The 17,445-nt window shown below is 61.6% G+C and overlaps 1 protein-coding gene across 6 annotated transcripts in view; it reads right to left on the reverse strand.

Moving 5' to 3' along the window:
- Nucleotides 1–12,949, reverse strand: part of LTBP3 (latent transforming growth factor beta binding protein 3) — a 17,225-nt gene extending 4,276 nt beyond the window's left edge. For 2 of the 6 annotated variants that reach the window (XM_082748451.1, XM_082748448.1), the window contains exons 1-18: nucleotides 12,624–12,949; nucleotides 9,338–9,667; nucleotides 8,985–9,187; nucleotides 8,700–8,805; nucleotides 8,396–8,488; nucleotides 8,144–8,266; nucleotides 7,491–7,649; nucleotides 7,220–7,405; nucleotides 6,670–6,686; nucleotides 6,523–6,595; nucleotides 6,271–6,369; nucleotides 4,535–4,660; nucleotides 4,318–4,449; nucleotides 4,045–4,173; nucleotides 3,696–3,818; nucleotides 3,308–3,430; nucleotides 587–709; nucleotides 253–372 (exon numbers count right to left, since the gene is read on the reverse strand). In XM_082748451.1, coding sequence (XP_082604577.1) covers nucleotides 253–372; nucleotides 587–709; nucleotides 3,308–3,430; nucleotides 3,696–3,818; nucleotides 4,045–4,173; nucleotides 4,318–4,449; nucleotides 4,535–4,660; nucleotides 6,271–6,369; nucleotides 6,523–6,595; nucleotides 6,670–6,686; nucleotides 7,220–7,405; nucleotides 7,491–7,649; nucleotides 8,144–8,266; nucleotides 8,396–8,488; nucleotides 8,700–8,805; nucleotides 8,985–9,187; nucleotides 9,338–9,667; nucleotides 12,624–12,948 — 2,590 coding nt within the window. In that variant the 5' untranslated portion in view covers nucleotide 12,949. Of the gene's footprint in view, nucleotides 1–252; nucleotides 373–586; nucleotides 710–3,307; nucleotides 3,431–3,695; nucleotides 3,819–4,044; nucleotides 4,174–4,317; nucleotides 4,450–4,534; nucleotides 4,661–6,270; nucleotides 6,370–6,522; nucleotides 6,597–6,669; nucleotides 6,687–7,218; nucleotides 7,406–7,490; nucleotides 7,650–8,143; nucleotides 8,267–8,395; nucleotides 8,489–8,699; nucleotides 8,806–8,984; nucleotides 9,188–9,337; nucleotides 9,668–12,623 lie in introns of all 6 variants that reach the window. The other 4 variants (XM_082748452.1, XM_082748450.1, XM_082748453.1 and 1 more) reach the window with 3 other exon arrangements.
- Between the last annotated feature and the right edge of the window lie 4,496 nt (nucleotides 12,950–17,445).

A 17,445-nucleotide genomic window follows, 5' to 3' on the forward strand; every position in this document is an offset into this window, starting at 1 on the left:
ACCTGGCACATAGTGCAGAAGCTGGCAAATAGCCCGTTCTCAGTAAATTGCTGTCTACCGCACATATGGCGAGCGGGCACCCAGTAGGCACCCTGTAATTATTTTCATTACTTTTGCTACTGTAGGTGAAGGAGTTGAAGGGGGAGTGAATGTGGATGGATGGATGGATGGAAAGACAGATCGACAGGGAGTCTAGATTCCTGCCATTCCCTGCCAGCCCTCCTTGGTGACTCTCAGCCAATCCCCCCATACCTTGGCACTTCCTGCCGCCTACCAGCCGATGCCCCTGGGGACAGAGACATCGGTAGGAGCCATTGGTGTTGATGCAGTCACCGCCAATGCAGGCTGCGGGGAAGTCACACTCATCGATGTCTGCAGAGGGTCAGAGAGGTGGGGAACCTCAGGGGCTCACCCAGCTCAGAAAGCCTAAGGCTTCCCCCAGAGCCCCAGGCCGGGCCCACACCCCAGACCCGATGTTGGATCTGGAGGGGGCGCTGGACAGGGGAGTGCCTGGCTTGGAGCCCAGCCTGGGGCAGCCCTGGGGTAGAGAGGAACAGGCTAACTCCCAGCCCTCTGCCCCGCTTACCCTCGCATCGGCTCCGGTCTCTTGACAGATGGTAGCCAGAGAGGCACTGACACTGGAAGGAGCCTGGTGTGTTGGTGCAGATGCCGTTGTCACACACATCCCCCGCCTCACACTCATCCACATCTGTGGGGCACAAGGAGTGTCAGAGGGCCAGCGTGGGATGGTCTCAGGCCTCTGCTACCCTTTTCCCACTAGCGCCTAACACGTGGAGTTGAGGCTAATATTGCTTAAGGGAAGCAGAGGCCCCTCACCCCCTCCGTGCAGCACACCATGCTCTGGGGAGCGGGCCAGGTGCTGCCAGGGAGCCTGGGCCATGGCTGATTCCAAAGAGCTCAAGCCTCAATCTTCGTAGTTCTCACCAAACAAGGGCACCCTCCCCGCCCCCTCTCCCATCCTGCCGGGAGCTCCCTCGCCCCCCTGCTCTCCCCTTCCCCCCACCTACCATGGCTCCCTTTCTGCCCCCAGAAATAAGCTCCTGTCTTTGTCCTTCCGGCAGAATAATGTCTTCTGCGTGCGCAGTAAAGGAACTTGAATTTGGCCTTCCCCTGAGAGCATGCTTCTTTGCAGTCCTTTCTGGCAGAAGCTGGTTCTTGGCCCTTGACTCTGCCTCTGAGGTGCACCGGGCCCCCCTGCCAGCCTCCCCCTCCTCTCCTGCTGTCAGCACTCACCCCCACAGTCCCCCCTCCTCTATCCTGTTCCCCACCCTAGGACTTTTCAGCATCCAAATGGTCAGCCAGGCCCAGCCTCTGACCTTACACCCTGGATCAGTTTCTGTGACCTTCACTTTGGTGGCAGTCACTCAAAGGACGACGGCCTGGGAGCTGCCCCACCGTGGGCATCTCAGATGCTGCTGCTTTCCCACTGCCTTTGCTGCTCTCAAGGCCCCCAGCACACCCTCTCTCCCGGGGGCCCCACGACCCCTCTCCTTCCTGCGTGCCAGTCTGGGAGGCCATGCCTGGGTGCTGGCACCCACTAGCCTGAGCACCCTGGGTCACAGCCACTCCCTCTGGCCTCGGGCCCTGCCTGATCCTCAGCTGGCACCACCCTATCCCTCCTCCTCAGACTGGACTTCTGGAAAGTCCCTAGGCAGCTCCCACGCCCTTGGGCAGTCCCAACCCTCTACCGGTCATTACAAGTCCCCCACTGGACTCAGGCCCTTTATTGCTCATTGAGAAAATTAAGGGTAATCTTTACCCTCCCCAAAATCATTACATCCGTTAGGGCAAGAGATGTCCCTTCTGTCTGTGGCTCCTCCCCCCGCTGCCCTTGTCATCCCCGAGCCCCCTTTCTTGGTATCTCCTCAGCCTACATCCCCAAACCCCATCGGGCAGAGCCCCAGGTCTCACTCTTCCCCACTCACCGCCTGCCTCTCCTGGCCCCCTCACACCACAGAAGCCACCCTACCAAGGTCACCAGGGACTTTCTTATCTCACCACTCAGTTCTTACTTTTCAAGGACCTCTCAGTTACGTTGGGCTCATGGTCTTCTACCCTGGTTTCTCAGCCGGGACTCCCTGAGCCTCCTTCCACCCCCCCCCCCCATCTCCCACTCCTGCTCCCCTACCTTCCACTGATGTGGCTTTGCCCACAAGGCTCTGCTGAGGCTCCCCTCCCTGGGCCCACCCTCCTTGGCTGGGCAGGTGCACCCCAAGGTTCCACGGCCCCCCGCAGTCCACAGTTCCCCTGTGTGTGTGTGTGTGTGTGTGTGTGTGTGTGTGTGTGTCTGGCCCAAAGCTTCCAATCTGTACGGCCCACCCTCTGCCAGCATCTCCAGCCTAGAGGCCCACAGGGACAGCCACCCAACTGGTCCAGCATGAAACTTGGTGTCTTCCTTCTCCAATCTGCACCACCCCAGAGACCCTGTCCCAGTGAACAGCACAACCACAGTTACCCAGGCCAGAAAGTTGGAGGGTCCTTCGCTCACCCCCCTCACCCGGACATCCAGTTAATAAGCTCAGGGAATGTGCCTTAACCTTTCCCAACTCCCACGCCATCCCCAGACCATTCTGGGGCTGCTGCTCCCATCACTGTCATCAACATCTGTGCCCTGGGTCTCCAGGGGACCTCCGGCTACTCGCCATACTCAGCAGCAAGAAACTTTCCAAAGCAAATGGTGACTCTTGTCACTCTTCCCCTTAAAAGCCAGACCTCCTGGGCAGGGCAGGGGGTGTGTGGGTGAGTGGGTTCTTGCCCCTCGCCCTCTGCTTACACCTTACAGTTTGCAGCACATTCTGAGCTGGTTTGCACTTCTGAGTCTGCTGATGCTGCCTTTCTTTGCTCAGCTAATTCCTACTGGCCCTTTAAGACGATTCAGGCCTGGCACCCACCTTCCAGCCAGGCCCACAGCCCTGCGCTCTCTCCGCTCTCCGGTCTGTGTGTGACTCCGGTCTGTGTGTAACATTCCTAAGTTTCTCGGAATCCCAGCCCACAGCGGGGCTACTAGCGCCCCTCCCCCTTCTTTTATGTCCCCCCCCCACACACCTTAAATTTAAGTAACGTGCTTTGCAGAAGCAAAGAAACCAGAAGCCTTGGGTCCCTAAGACCCTTCTTCCATAGAAATTCTGGTGGCCTTTCATCGGCCAGAAACGAGTGAATGGGTCCTTGACCTGAGGGGTGGATCAGCTACCTCCTGCCCCCCGTGGGACGGACGGGGTGGCCGGGTCCCCAGCTTCCACGCGTGAGTGGGTGCGGGGGCGTTGGAGGGAGCAGGGCTGGGGCTCACCCTGGCAGCTGCGGCCATCGGGCGCAGGCGCGTAGCCCTGGGCGCACGTGCAGCGGAAGGAGCCTGGGAGGTTCTCGCACCAGCCGGGCGAGCAGGGGCTGCCCTCGGCGCACTCGTTCACGTCTGCAGCGGCGAAGGCTCGCCTCGGTAGCCGCCCCACTGCACACGGCGCGGTACCGGGGTGGGGGTCTCCTCGGCCCAGGACAGGGGAGGCCCCACCGGCCAGGCGCCTCTCACAGCCATCAGCCCCACCCCTGCCCTCACCGGATCCCGAAACTGCCGGGTCGCGGGACGGCTCCCGCATGGGCCCCAGCCCATTTGAGGTCCAACCTTCCCTTCCCGCCCCGCATCCGGGACTCAGCCGCCGCCCCCCGACCCCTGCTCTCACCGCGGCAGGCCCCGCCCCCCTGGCTGCGGTAGCCGGGCTGACAGGCAATGCACTTGAAGCTCCCGGGTTTGTTCTCGCATTTGCTGTCCGGGCAGGAGCTAGGGTCTCGGCACTCGTCGATGTCTGCGGGGGGGGGGGGGGGGGGGGAGAGAAGGAGGGAGATCCGTTCGAGGACGACGTGGCGGGCCAGGCGCTCAGTGTCCTCAGCAGGGCCTCCTTCGGGTACAGATCAGCAAGCCGAACCCGGCCCTCGGGGCTCCCGCAGCCCAACCTCGGGGAGGCCCAGGCCCCTAGCCCAGGTCGAGAACAACCGAGGACCCCCTGTGGGCCTGGATGGGGCCTCCCCCACCTTCGCACACGGGCGGTCGTGAGGCCTTGAGCCGGTAGCCGGGGTAGCAGTTGCACTTGTAGTGGCCCGGGAAGTTGAGGCAGAAGCCGCCGTCGCCGCACAGGTGGGGCTTGGCGCACTCGTTCAGGTCTGCGCGGGAGGCGGGGAGCGCGAGGAGCGCACCGGGGGCGGCGGAGGCGGTTAGTCTGCGCGCCGGAGGGGAGACCCCCCATCCCCCCATCCCCCACCCCGTCCCCGCATCCCCCCTTCCCGCGCCGCCCGCGCCGCGCTCACCCACGCACGAGCGCCCCCCGGCGCCGACGTGCAGGCGGTAGCCGCGGTTGCAGTGGCAGTTGTAGGAGCCGCCGGTGTTCATGCAGACGCCCCTCCCCGCGCCGCACGGCTCCGCCTCGCACTCGTTCACGTCTGAGAAGGGCGCGCGGGCGGGGAGACGTCACAGGGGCGTTGGGACCCACGGCCGCCCCCGGGCCACCCGCCCGCCCGCGCTCACCCACGCAGTAGCGGTGCTGCGGGTGCGACCGGTAGCCCGGGTTGCAATGGCAGGAGTAGTCCGAGGGGCCCGGGACGCACTCCCCGTGGCCACAGATGTTCTGGTTCAGGCGACACTCGTCTGTCTCTGGGAGCGGTGGGGGGGAGGGAGATGGTCGATGAGGGGCCTGAGTAGGAAACACTTTCTGCCACGTTCCCCCTCTCCCCGCCCCTCCATTATCCCAATACCCCTACCAATGGGCTCTGAGACACCGCCCTCCAGTCACCTCAATATTTAAAACCCTGCATTGGTAGACACTCCCTTATCCTCTAGCCCAGTGACCCCAACACCCTTGCCTCAGGGACCTGGGCCCCCCATTCTACAATGGTTGATTTCCTCCCCCTCCCAAGGCAGGCAGGAACTCATTTCCTGGGAATCTGCTTGCCCCCTGGTTGTGCCTTAGCGGTCAGATCTAGAACCCCCTTCACCACTGTCTTTGTCACCAGTCTTGAACTCCCTGCCTCCCACCACTCCCTCCTTTAGGTCCCCAACACCCCCACCCCCACCCCCATCCCAGCAGCAGCCCTGACCTGTTCTAGAGCTCCACCCCACCCTAAACAGGCAGGCTGTTCTTTTCTCCTAGAGTATCTCTCCCTGGAGCTCCTTAACACCCCCCCCCCTCGCAGAAGCCTCCCCAGGTGCCTCTTCCCCCACCTTCCCACAGCTCCCAGGGCTGTCATCGCATTGTCCCAGCCTGGACAAGCCTCCAGGATGGCCACCTTCCCCCTGGGTCCTCAACCCCAGAGCACATCCAGCCTCCTAGATTTCAGTCGGGCTGGTGGCTCCCTTGCAGCTTAGGGAGTCCACACAGACTGGGACTAGGACCTGGCTCCAGGTTGTGATGAGGGGTGGAGGGCAAGCTGCTGAACCACGAAGCTAAGCGCACACACTTTCAGGGTTTGAAAAGGTGAAATGATACTTAGTATGTAAAACCCTCTAGTCAGTGCCTGGCACAAGGCAACTGCTCAGCCATAGCTAGCAATTATCATGATGCCCCAAACCCCACAGACACTTCCCACAGCCTTTGGGATCAAACCCAAGCCTCTTAACAAGGCTCTGTGCATTGGCCCTTCCTGGGTTCAACAACACTTGGTCCGCGTGTGGTTTTCCCTCCTCCACCAGTGTTTCGTGCCCTTTGCCTGGGCTTCACTTGGAGTGTCCCTTTTCCCAACCTGCACACCCCTTCCTTCCCCACTTCATGTTCATTTCTAACACTCTCTAAAGCCCGGCCCAGGAAGCCACCTTTCGTTGCCAGGCTACGTATTATCACAACCACCAGACTTCTTTCCTTCTCTGATTAATTTTTGTATGACATTTACGAGACATACTTGATTTTTAGTCACTAATCTGTTGCTTGTTTACTGTGCAAGAACGGAGATTTTCTGGCTTTAGTTTGCTACTGTATCCCCAGCACCTAAACTGTGCCTGGCACATAGTAGGTGCTCAATAAATATTTGTTGAATCAATGAATGAATGAATAAAGTGTCTTAAGACTGGACAGAGCTCCACAATACCCAGAATGGGGTCTCTGTTGCACACAATGGCTTCCCCAGGGCCCATTCCAGGGCCCGGCACCCAGCAAGCCCAGGATAAGTGTTAGTGCTCAGGAACGACTGGGTGGAGATGGGTAAGGGAGGAGAAAAATGAAGCCAGGCACGTGGCTTCTCTCAGTTGTGGCCTCAGCGGGCAGGTCTTACCTGTGACCTGAGTAGGAGCGATCTCCACCGCACTGCGGGATGGCGGCAGGTCTGGCAGGAACCAGCGCACAGTGGGTGGCGAGGGCCGGGAGATCAACTCTGTAGGCAGCAGTGTACACCCATGAGGGGGTGTGGGGGATGGGAAAGGCACCCCCCTCCTGGCGCACCGGCTTCACAATCCCCTGATGGCCAGGCTGTCCACCACCCCTGGGGACAGCCCTTGAGGACTGGTCCCTGCAGTGAGCAGCTCACCCGGGTAGGGCCTGGCAGGAGACGTGGTGGCAGTCGGGTGGCTCTGGGCTGCTGACTGCTCCTCGACCAGTGGCTATGAGTAACAGCAGCATGAGCCCACTGTCGCCTTCGCTTCCCTGCCCCTCCCACCCAGGCTTTCATACTCACTGAGTCCGTGCTCACCCCTAAAAGGGAAGAAGATGGGGCATTAGTGCAGGGCTGGCGGAAGTGGGGAAGGAATTAAGACTGGGATGGGCAGTTGGTGTTTGTGGTCAGGGTCTGAGAGTTCGACGATTGTGTCTCTGGGTCAAGTGTCAAGAGTTAGATCCTGGGGTCAGGGAGTGTGTGCATCACGGGTCAGGGGAACAGGTTTAGGGTGCAATGGTTGGTCAAGGGCCTTGGATTATAGCTAGGGTCCAAGTCCTTGGGTCGGGAGTCAGAAGGCCAGATCTAAGGACACCATTTGGGCTGGTTCAATGCCTTGGTCTGGAAATCAAAGGGGTTCCAGGGCCAGATCTGGAGAGCGGTGGTCAGATTCTGCTGATCAGGGGATAGATCCTGGGGTTACAACCTTGGGTAGGGATGAGATGGCCAATTCTGGGGGTCTGTGGTTAGGTCGAGGATTAGGAGTTGGGGATTAGACTCTGGGCATCAGGAGTCAAGGGGTCAGGTGTAGGCGTTTCACATCTGTCAGGGAATGGAAAGGCTCAGGCCAGACCTCGTTCTTCCTCCGTGTCCTCAGGTGGTGGCGCCCGGCTGGGGCTCTCCGGGAGCTGCTGGGGCTTGGGTGGCCCGTCGGGGTGCAGGAAAAGGGAAAAGTCACTTTCACCCTGAATGGTGAGGGTCTGGTGGGAAGTGAGGATGTGGTACCCCTTCCCGGCTGGACAGATCTCCTTGAAGGCAGCTGCGGCCAGAGCAAGGGGCAGAGAAGTGAGTGTTTCCCGGATGGGCGCGCGGACGGCCCCTCAGCCCCATGCGCCGCAGCTCACCAGTGCCGTCGGCGGGGCAGCGCTGGCACCTTGCGCCCCAGGCCTTGCCCACGCTGCAGCAGCAGAGCTGGCGGGTGAGGCGCGTGGCCAGTGGGTGCTGGCACTGGTGCTCAGGGCTCACCAGGCGGAAACACAGGCTCTTCTCCTCTGGCTTGTCCGCTGCAGGGGGCCATGGGCGGGCATGGGCATCTGCACTTAAATGCGGCCCGTGTCCCTCCTCCCAGCTTCTTCAGACCTGGCCTCTTGGTCTCAGACAACCCTTGATCCTCATGTGGCCTCTGACCTCAGGCGACCCTGAGTTCATGTGATCCGTGAACCTGTGTCTCTCTGACCTCACATAACCCCTGAAATCTCTGTGACCACTGGCCCCACTGACCCCTGACTTGGCTGCTCTAGACTTCATCCCTCCTACCCATCAAGCCCATGATCTCATACGACCCTCACTCTATATAGTCCTTGACCCCGTGTAACCTCCAACCAGATCTCCTGTGACTCCTGATCCCACTGATCCCTGATCCTATCAGCTCTGGGCCTTCCTCCTCCTGCAATCAACCCTTGACCCCACTCTGACCTCTGATCCTTGCTGCTTGGGGACTTGCCTCTCCTGTCCGTGCCTTGTGACCTCCCAGGGACCTGAGACCCCTTGTTCTCACCTATGCACTGTGTTCGGGAGGGGCCCAAGCTATGGCCAGGTGGGCAGGCGCAGCGATAGGAGCCCGGGTTGTTGAGGCAGTCCCCATGGCGACACATGCCTGGCATCGCGCACTCGTTGATGTCTGCGGTAAGCGGAAGTGTGACCCTCTAGTGTGCGGTCCCAGGGTGACAGCCAGCTTCTCCAAGAACCTCACCCACCTTGGGGCCTCCCCCAGTGACAAGGGGCTTCAGACTCTACTGGTGGGCCATACCCTGGCAGTGGGTGCTGTTGAGTCTCTTGTAGCCCTGGGGGCAGTCAGCGCCCACCTCCCCACGTAGAGGTCCTGGTTTTTGCACCCCTGTGTCTGCAGAGAGAGGACAGCGTGGCAGGGGAGGACACGGGGGGGGGGGGTCCCGTGGGGAGCGAAAGGAGGGCACAGCGGGGGAGCACAGCGGGAGGCTGCCGGGAATTTGGTGGGCAGTGAGAGGCTCGGGCCTGGCGGGTCTGCCGCCTGCAGGGGAGGAAGGGGTGGGCGTGGGTCCAGCCTGCGGTGGCGCGAACCCCTGGGCACTCACACTGCAGCTGGGGGCACTTATGGCACTTGCTCTGGCCCCAGGCGGTGCCGATGCTCCCGCAGCAGTCTTCCTGCTTGGTGAGGCCCGGGAGGGGATTGCTGCCGCACTAGGGGAAGTTGGGATGAGGGGATCACAGAGCGCCCAGCCCCACCTGGGCCTTCCTTCCTCCTAGGGGCCTTTTCCTCCCCTGTCAGCCCACGGACCCCTGTTTTGCACAATCCCCCTTGGAATGGGGATAGGGCAACCCTGAGACCCAAGGGCCGGTCCAGCTGTGGATTCACTCACGGGCTGCTTGGGCAGTGTGTCCTGGAAGCAGCGGCCCAGGGGCTTCTGGGTGGGTGGCCGGGGGTGCTGGGGCTTGGGGTGCGGCAGCAGGTGCTGCGAGGGGGCGGGGCCCTCAGCATTCGGCCCCTCGATGCGGTGCACTTGGACCGAAGCCTCGGGCGGATGGTGGACGCGCACGTTCACCACGGGGGGCGGGGCCTGCACTGGGGGCGGGGCAGGGTGGCTTCAGGGCTGCCCCAGACCACAGGTAGTCGTGCAGGTTGGGGGATGGGAGTGGGCGGGGCTCCTCGAGGTCCCACCGCCCAAGTGCCCGCCCACTTCGGCCTCCCCGGGTCTGCCTCGTGGTCCGGTACCTTCTGCTGAGATCTGTCCCGGCCCGAGGGGCACCAGGAAGGCTGCATGCTGGGCAGGGGGCCCCTCCCCGGGCCCGGGCGGATCCGCGATCACCTGGACCGCGTAGATGGCGTGCTTGCTGGCCACAGACTCGCTCTCTGGAGCCAGGGGCGACAGCGCGCCTGTGGACAGGGTCCCAGCCCGGCCCAGCCCAGGGCCTGAGCCGCCGGTGCCCCCGCCAGCTCCTCCAGCGGGCACCTGGCAGAAGCGACCGGTGAAGTCCGGGGGACACAGGCACTGGTTTCGGGAGGAGCACTGGCCACCGTTCATGCAGGGCAGAGGGCACACCACTGAGGAGGGGACGTGCATCAGGGACCAGGCCCAGTCCCCCACACACATCCTGTCTCTTTCCCTCCTCCTTACTTCCTTGCCACCCACTGACTCTGTCCCCCTTGGGAAGCTCGGTTTTGGAACCCGCAGAAGCTGATCTCTAGGTCCTCCAACATCCTTCTACCCATGTAGGCTTCTGGAGTCTGAAGTCCTGGACTTAAAATCCTCGCTCAAAGGCCATGTGGTGGCTTGTGGCTGAGCACTTTGCTCCCGCTCCCTGTGCCTCAGTGTTCCCGTCTGTAGGGATGTTTGTCGTGTCTATTGAATGAGGTGATGCCTGTACAGATAGTTAGCACAGTGCCTGGCCCACGGAGGGTGTTTAATAAGTAGTATTGAATGATGATGGTGATCACGGTGCCGGAACAGCCGTTTCCTCCTCTGGCTTTCCCCTCCAGACTCTCCTGGGAATATGATCTCTATCTGGCACTTTCACCTCTTCCAAATTCCCTCCCATTCAGACCTCAGCCCTCTCTGAGCTCTCCCCTCGCCCCCAATCTCCCTTTGTCCGGCCAACCTGGGCCCACACCTCACCACTATCAGCGATGCCCTTGGGCACCTCAACCCTGGGGAGATGTGCCTCATGCTTCCCTCACTCCTCCTCGTACGGTGGACTACCACCGGGAAATCCCTGACTGCCTAGATCATTCTACTGAGCCTCAGAGGCCCCATCTCTCCCGGTCCCACTCTACCCAGTTCTGGCCTCTGTACAGTCTCGTGAATCCACCTCCCCTCCTCCTCATGCCCTCTGCCCCTCCCGTGCCTTGAGCCTTGCCACCAATGCTCCTTGCTGGCTTCCTGCCTGTCCACAGCCCAGCACCCCCAGAGAAACCCGCCTCCGGCAAAGCCCTGGCATGTCACACCCCTGCCTGCTGCTTGCTTCCCTGCCCAAACATTTAAGGCTCTCCATGGCCCAGAATGAATCTTCTATAAGCCGATGCCCCTCTGCTCCTGCCACGCGCACGCTGCACCCTCGCGCTCCTCTCCCTGCTCCCCCAGCTCTGCCCCATCTCCTGCCTCCAGGGTTTTATTCATGCCTTCCCCTCCCCTTCAGGGCTTTGTCCCTCCACCTCTCCACATTCAAATAGTTCCAGCCTCAGCTTCTCCTCCAGGAAGGGAGCCTTTCCTCGCCTTACACTTGACTTGTTATATTTATGTCTGTCTCCCACACTGCAAAGGGTGATTTGGAGGGGCTGTGTCTGCCTCGGTTCTGGGACCCAGAGGAGGTTCGGGGGGCATAAATGAAGGAGTGACTGAGAGGCTGGGACCTATGTCTTTCTGTGACACGCACTCACAACCCACATCCAGCCTTGGGGCCCTGAGCTCACACACCAGACCCAGCCTCTCTCCTACCTGCCCCCTCCCCCCACCCAGCTGCCCTCACTTCCCAGAAGGGAAAGGTGGGGATGATGCTCTTCTGGACACCTGCAGGGCCTCAGAGGGACAACCCACAGCATGGCCACCAGGGCCTGGGTAATAGCGTCCCAGGCCAGCTCATCCTGCCAGGACTCTCAGCGCAGGAGGGGTGTGTCCCGGGCTGGGGGAGGCAGGATCCTCTCCTTCCTGCTTCCCAGTGAGTCACCCATAGCGGTGAGGGTGACCTCTCAATGACACCCGCCCACTGTGGCCTGGGCACCGAGCCTGGGGATGTGGGCAACACAGATGGAGACAGCAGCCTGGGCAGGATGGCCAGGGGGTCTGGGAGGCTGGGCCCACATACACTCACATGCATGGTCATTTTCTTTCTCTCTCTCTCTCTCTCTCATACACACACACACACACACACACACACACACATTCATTCTGGCACCAACACAAGCTCACAGAAACACTCCCATAGTGACTGGAGACATGCACCCAAGACAACACAAAGAAACATGTAATTAATCAGAGAGTGTCACTGTAAAGCCCATGCATGTACACAAGCGTGTGCACGCGCGCACACACACACACACACACATCTCATGAGAACTAAGAACCACATCAGGGAGGTTCCTCAGGTCTGTGAGTTGGTATGTGAGTAGGAATGTGTAAGAGGGGCCGTCTTGCTGGTGCCATCCTGGGCCCAGCCTAATTACCCTGTCCAGGAGGGTAATTACTGCCAGGACACCTCCCCCAGCCTGGCCCACAGGGCCCTAGCGGGAGGCAAGCCGGACTCCAGGCCTAGCCCTTTGAAGAGAGATGCTGGGGAAGGGGTAGGCTCCAAGTGGAACTGGGGAGTCATGAGGGCTTGTTGGGGAGGGGAGACTCTGAGGCAGAGCTCTTGAGAGCTTATGGGGAAGGCAAAGAAGGGACAGCAGGATAAAGAGGGACTGAGGACCCAAACCAGCCCCCGCCTCCAGGCCTGCACTCCTCTCTAGGCCTAAGCATCTCTTCCTCCCAGAACTTGCCAATATCTAACCTCTTCACCCCCCCCCCACCCTGGCCTTGGCTCCTCCCGAAGCATGCAGGTGTCTACCCCTGGCAGTCCCTGCTGTAGACATTTTGAAAGGACTTTTCCTATTTCTTCCAGCAAATCTGTTTCTTAGGGGAATATCTACTCCTTCTCTTTGACCTCCGGGCCCCAGCTGACATCCTGCAAAAGCCCCTGTGTGCTGAACCTGACTCCCTCTCAGAACCCAGAGACTTCCCAGAGGCCTGTGTCATCCGGGACCCCAGCAGGACCCCACATCTGAGGCCTCAACCCTAATGCAAAGCGGTGAAGCTCTGGTCCACGTAGCCCTGCCGCTGCTGCCTGCCCCAGGACTCCAGCCTCCCAAGCCCCTCGTGTCCCTGGAGCCCCAGGAGCCCCAGGCCCCCAGAGCTCAGCTTTCTGCACTCCCCCGGCCCCCAGCGTCCTATACCCTACTCCGCCCTGTCTCCCCTATTTGTCGGGGTTTCTGCCTTCCCGCTCCCCCGGCCCGTGCCCCCGGCCCTCACCCACGCGGAAGCCGGAGCCCGTGAGCGTATCGGTGCTGTGGCCGTTCTCTCCGATGAGCGTCATGTTGGAGCCCTGCTGACAACTGTCCCGACACTGGCCCTTGAGACAGGTCCGCTTGCAGATCACCGGCGCAAAGACCACCTTGAAGCGCTCGCGGGCCAGCGCCCCGCCCCCGCCGGCGCCCCGCTCGCCCGCCGGCCCCCCCTCGGCCCCGCCGCCCGGGCCCAGCGGCGGCAGCAGCAGCAGCAGCGCCAGCAGCCCCGCCGCCCCCGCCCCGCGCATCTCAGGGGCCAGGCCGCCAGCAGCCCCGCGGGGCCCGGGCATCCGGGGCCGCAGGACCCGGGGGGCGCGCCCGGGCCGGGGCTATGGTCGCGGCGCCCGGGCGCGGGGAGGGGGGAGGAGTTGGGGTAGCAAGCCGGGAGCCCCGGGAGAGCGGAGAGAGGGCAGCAGGGGAAAGGAACGGAGGAAGCGCGCAGGGAGGGGACGGCAGGCGCGGGCGGGGGGCCCGCTGCGAGGCAAAGAGATGGAGGCTGGACTGCGGGGAGCCCAGAAACTTCCAGAGCCCCGGGAAGGAGCCCCGCCACGAGCCGGAGCCGGGGCCGGGGATTGGGGCGGGGGGACGCCTGCGAAGGCCCCAAACTGAGGCGGCCGCGCGGAGGCCGAGCGAGTTGAGGCGGAGAGGAGGAGCGAGGGGAGAGGAAGGCCGGGCGGCCGGCCCGCTCCGCGCCTCCCCCGGCCGGGCTGGGCTCCCGCGGCCGCCGGGAAGCAGGGAGCGCGCGGGGCGGACGCAGGGAGAAGTGAGCAGTTGTTTTCCCTGGCTGCGGCGCGGCGGCGGCGGCGAGGGGGGCTGGGACGCTGGCCCCGGGCCAGGGAGACAGTTTTTTTTTTTTTTTTTTTTTTCTGTTTCAAGCGTCGCCGCGCCGCCCGGAGGAGCGAGGGCGTGCGGGCGGGCGGAGGCCGGGGGCGGTCCCCGCCCCAGATGCCCGCCCCGCCGGAACCCGCCGCTGCCGCCGCCGCGCTGGGCGCTTTCCAGGGGGCCCTCACCTGGGACGCCGGGCGGCCCGCCGGATTCCTCCGGGCGGGGCGGCGAGGCCGCGTCGGAGCGGGAAACCGAGGCCGGGGGAGGGCCCCGGGGCGGCCAGGTGGGGCTGGAACCCTGGCCTCTCAGCCCTTTCCCAGCCTCCCTTGCGCAGGCGGGGGGCTCACCACCCCAGAGTCACTTCTCATTAGTGCCGGTCCACTCCCCTCTGAGGACAGGCTCAAGGAGAGGGCACCCTTTGGCCAGGGGCTCCGTGAGGGGTCCAGAAGAGGGCAGAAGGCAGAAAGAACAAAGCTGGAGAGCCAACTTCCCTGCCAACCGCCCCCCCCCCACAATGGCTTCCTGGTGCCCACCCTGCCCCCACCCCCCTTCGCCTTGTCTGGCCGGGCTGGCGGGGCTGGCTCTGGGCCTCAGACGCTCTGGAATCGCCAAGGTCTGAGCTCAGGGCCTGGCCCCCTTCCCAGGCTAACAGCCGGGAGGAGGGGGGTGCTGCTTGAGGGCCCAGGGGGCTGGGGAGGGGCACAGCAGGGCCCCAAGGCAGGGGTTGGCAGGGGCTGGGGAGGGGCCTTGAGCTTGGTAAAGCTGGAGAGGAGCCAGGCCTGTCCACTGGTCTGGAAGGGAGGCCCTGGAGGGCTGCAGTGTCCTGGGGCCCCAGCCAGAGCCTCAGGGCCTGGCCAGGAGACCCCAGGACTCAGTGTCTGACTCAGAGAACTGGGCAGGGGGAGGGTGTGACCAGGGTATCCAGAGCAGGACATTGCCAAGTCTGAGTGCCACCAAACCCTCTCCCGCCTGGCGCTAGCGGTGGCAGTCTGACTGAGGGGAGGGCCTTTGGGGACTGGCCTTCAGGAACACCTGTCGAAGGAACTCACGGTTTTTCCTTTGAGGATGGATTTTTTTGGGTTGCTTTGGAGGGGCTGAGAGAGACCCGTAAGTGCAGCCCCTGCCCGAATTGCTCGGTGAGCTCTGACCTGTTCATACAGCCTGGGGCTGCGGGGATGGGGTGAGACCACGTCCTCAGGGGATCCAAGCTGCTGGAATCCCAAAGTGGGGGGCAGCGCCGGCCTCCCCCAGGGTGCAGGTCGCACACTGACACAGGGAGCAATGCTGAGTGCTTACACCTGACAGGTGCGGGGCTGAGCGTTCTGTGGTCATTTTTCCCTCACACTCATTTGAACCTGACTCTCCCCTGACCCCAGAGCAGGCTGTGGCTCCCCTGGGAACACAGCGCAAACAGACCAGGCATAGAGTCTTAATCGCTCCAAGCCTCAGTATTCTTACCTGTGAAATGGGGCTCTAGTCATTCAACCGACTGAGAACCTACCACCTACCAACCTCTCGGTAAGAGATAGAACCAGTCCCTGCCTTCCCGGAGCCTCTGTGTGGGCGGAGCCCAGACACGGACACAAATCAATTCACACATGACGGTGGTTACCATAGAGGCCGGTGCTGTGACCAAGAACAAGAACTGGGAGCAAGAGAGCACTGGGACCCGGAGGTCCAGGAAGGCCCCCCTGGCAAAGGGACTTGGAAGCGGGAGGCTGAGGGAGGAACACGAGTTCACAGGGCGCGGGCGAAGCCAGCCAAGCAGGAGGGAAACCTGTGCGGGGCCAGAGGGATCAGAGCCCAGGGGTCAAGAGACAGTTTACAGGGGGCATGCAGGGCCCGGGGAAGGGAGGGGAGAGAGATTCAGTTCTTCTAGGAACTAAGAGAAGAAAGCGAAGCAACAGGGTGCGAAGGGCAGGGAGAATACGGAGGTGGAAGGCCACCATGAGGAATTTGAGTTTTCTTTTCATCGCAATGGGACTGTATCAGGGCAAGAGGGGGTGCTGTTGCCAGCATCCCGGAAGAGATGAGGTATTTGGGAGGGGGGATCTAGACACTGGGTGAGTGGCGGGGACCAGAGAGGCAGGCGGCACGAGTGGCTCCAGGGTTGTGGCTCAAGCCTGTGGATGGGTGAGGAAAGCGGCAGAGGAGAGGGAGGCATGGGGAAGAGGCTGGACTTCTGTTTGCGGCTCGTTGAGTGTGGGATGCTTGTTTCCTCCAAACAGAGACATCTCAGCCTGGAGGGCTGGAGCTCAGACAGCGTGTCCGGCCTGCGGAGAGAGGCCTGGGGTCCCCAGCATAAAGGGCATCGCTGGCTATGGGGAAGGATGGGCTTAGCCTGGGAGAAAGGGGGTCCTGGGTGAGCCAGCGAGGTCCCCATCCCCAGGTCAGGGAGTGAAGGCAGAGTCAGAAGCAACTCAGAAGGAGCCGCTGGAGAGAGCACAGAGGAAAACCAGGGACACGATGGGGGGGAGTGAGAGGAGTGTTTGGGAGGAGCATGTAGCCAACAGTGTCTCCTGCTTCTGCTGAAAGCGGGACCGGGTGGTGACTTGGGGGCAGTGAGGTGAGCTCCCAGCCCATGTACTGAGTGCTCAGTAAAGATTATCTGTTGTCACTACCAAATTCCTTAAGCCCAGTGGGGAGCCAGCAAGGAACTGAGGGCACCCTAATGTGGGTGACTGAGGTGGCTAGATGGGCGGGGCTTTTACAGAGCGCTGGGGGACCTTCAGGGGCAAAGGAGGGAAACCCTGGCCACTGAAGGGACGGGGAGGGGGGATCCGTTGCCCCACTAACCCCAGCCCGGAGTCCCAGGGAGCTGGAGCGGTGGCCTGCCGCAGAGACTCTCAGCATCCGTCCACCTGCTGCCTCAGGGAAGGGGCTGGGGAAATAAACACTACTCTAGTCTCCTCTGGAGCACCTAGGCCTCCCAGGGGCTGAACCCCAAAAGAAGTCTGTGGGCAGGGGCCCCTGGGGGGCTTTAGGACATGAGGTTAGCCACGAAGCAAGCAGAACAAGGAGACAACGTGGACCAGCAGGGCAGACTGTGACAGTCCGACTCACGGGATGTCGTTCGCCTGGTCACTGTCTATTCTCATGTCCTGTGTCACCACATCCAGCTGTCCCACCCCCTAGAATCTACAGGCATGCTTCCTGCCTCCTAGATGGAGTTCTTCTGCAAGCCCAAGGAGACCACGGCCTTTTCCATCATTCTAGATCATTTTCAGCACCTAAGACATCTCCCCACAGCCACTCGGACGTGCCCTGGTCCCTCCTCTACCTGGCGACAGTCAGCTTTTAAAACCTCATGCTACTCCCTGCTTTAAAAACCTCCAGTGGGGGGCGCCTGGGTGGCCCAGTCATTTAAGCGTTGGCCTTTGGCTCAGGTCATGGTCTCAAAGTCCTGGGATGGAGTTGTATACCCCCCACCACTCAGTCAGGAGTCTGCTTCTCCCTGTGCCCCTCACCCCACTTGTGTTCTCACTCTCTCTCTCAAGTAAATAAATAAAAATTTTAAAAAGGGGGGGCACCTGTATGGCTTAGTGGTTTAAAGCCTCTGCCTTTGGGGACGCCTGGGTGGCTCAGTTGGTTGGACGACTGCCTTCTGCTCAGGTCATGATCCTGGAGTCCCGGGATCGAGTCCCGCATCGGGCTCCCAGCTCCATGGGGAGTCTGCTTCTCTCTCTGACCTTCTCCTCGTTCATGCTCTCTCTCACTGTCTCTCTCTCAAGTAAATAAATAAAATCTTTAAAAAAAATAATAAAAATAAAGCCTCTGCCTTTGGCTCAGGTCATGATCCCAGGATCCTGGGATCCATCCCCACATTGGGCTCTCCGCTCCATGGGGAGCCTGCTTCCTCCTCTCTCTGCCTGCCTCTCCGCCTACTTGTGGTCTCTGTCTGTCAAATAAATAAATAAAATCTTAAAAAAAAAAAATTAAAAAAAAAAAGAAAGAAAGAAAAC

Source organism: Mustela nivalis, assembly GCF_964662115.1.
Source record: "Mustela nivalis genome assembly, chromosome: 9".
NCBI classification, from domain to species: domain Eukaryota; kingdom Metazoa; phylum Chordata; class Mammalia; order Carnivora; family Mustelidae; genus Mustela; species Mustela nivalis.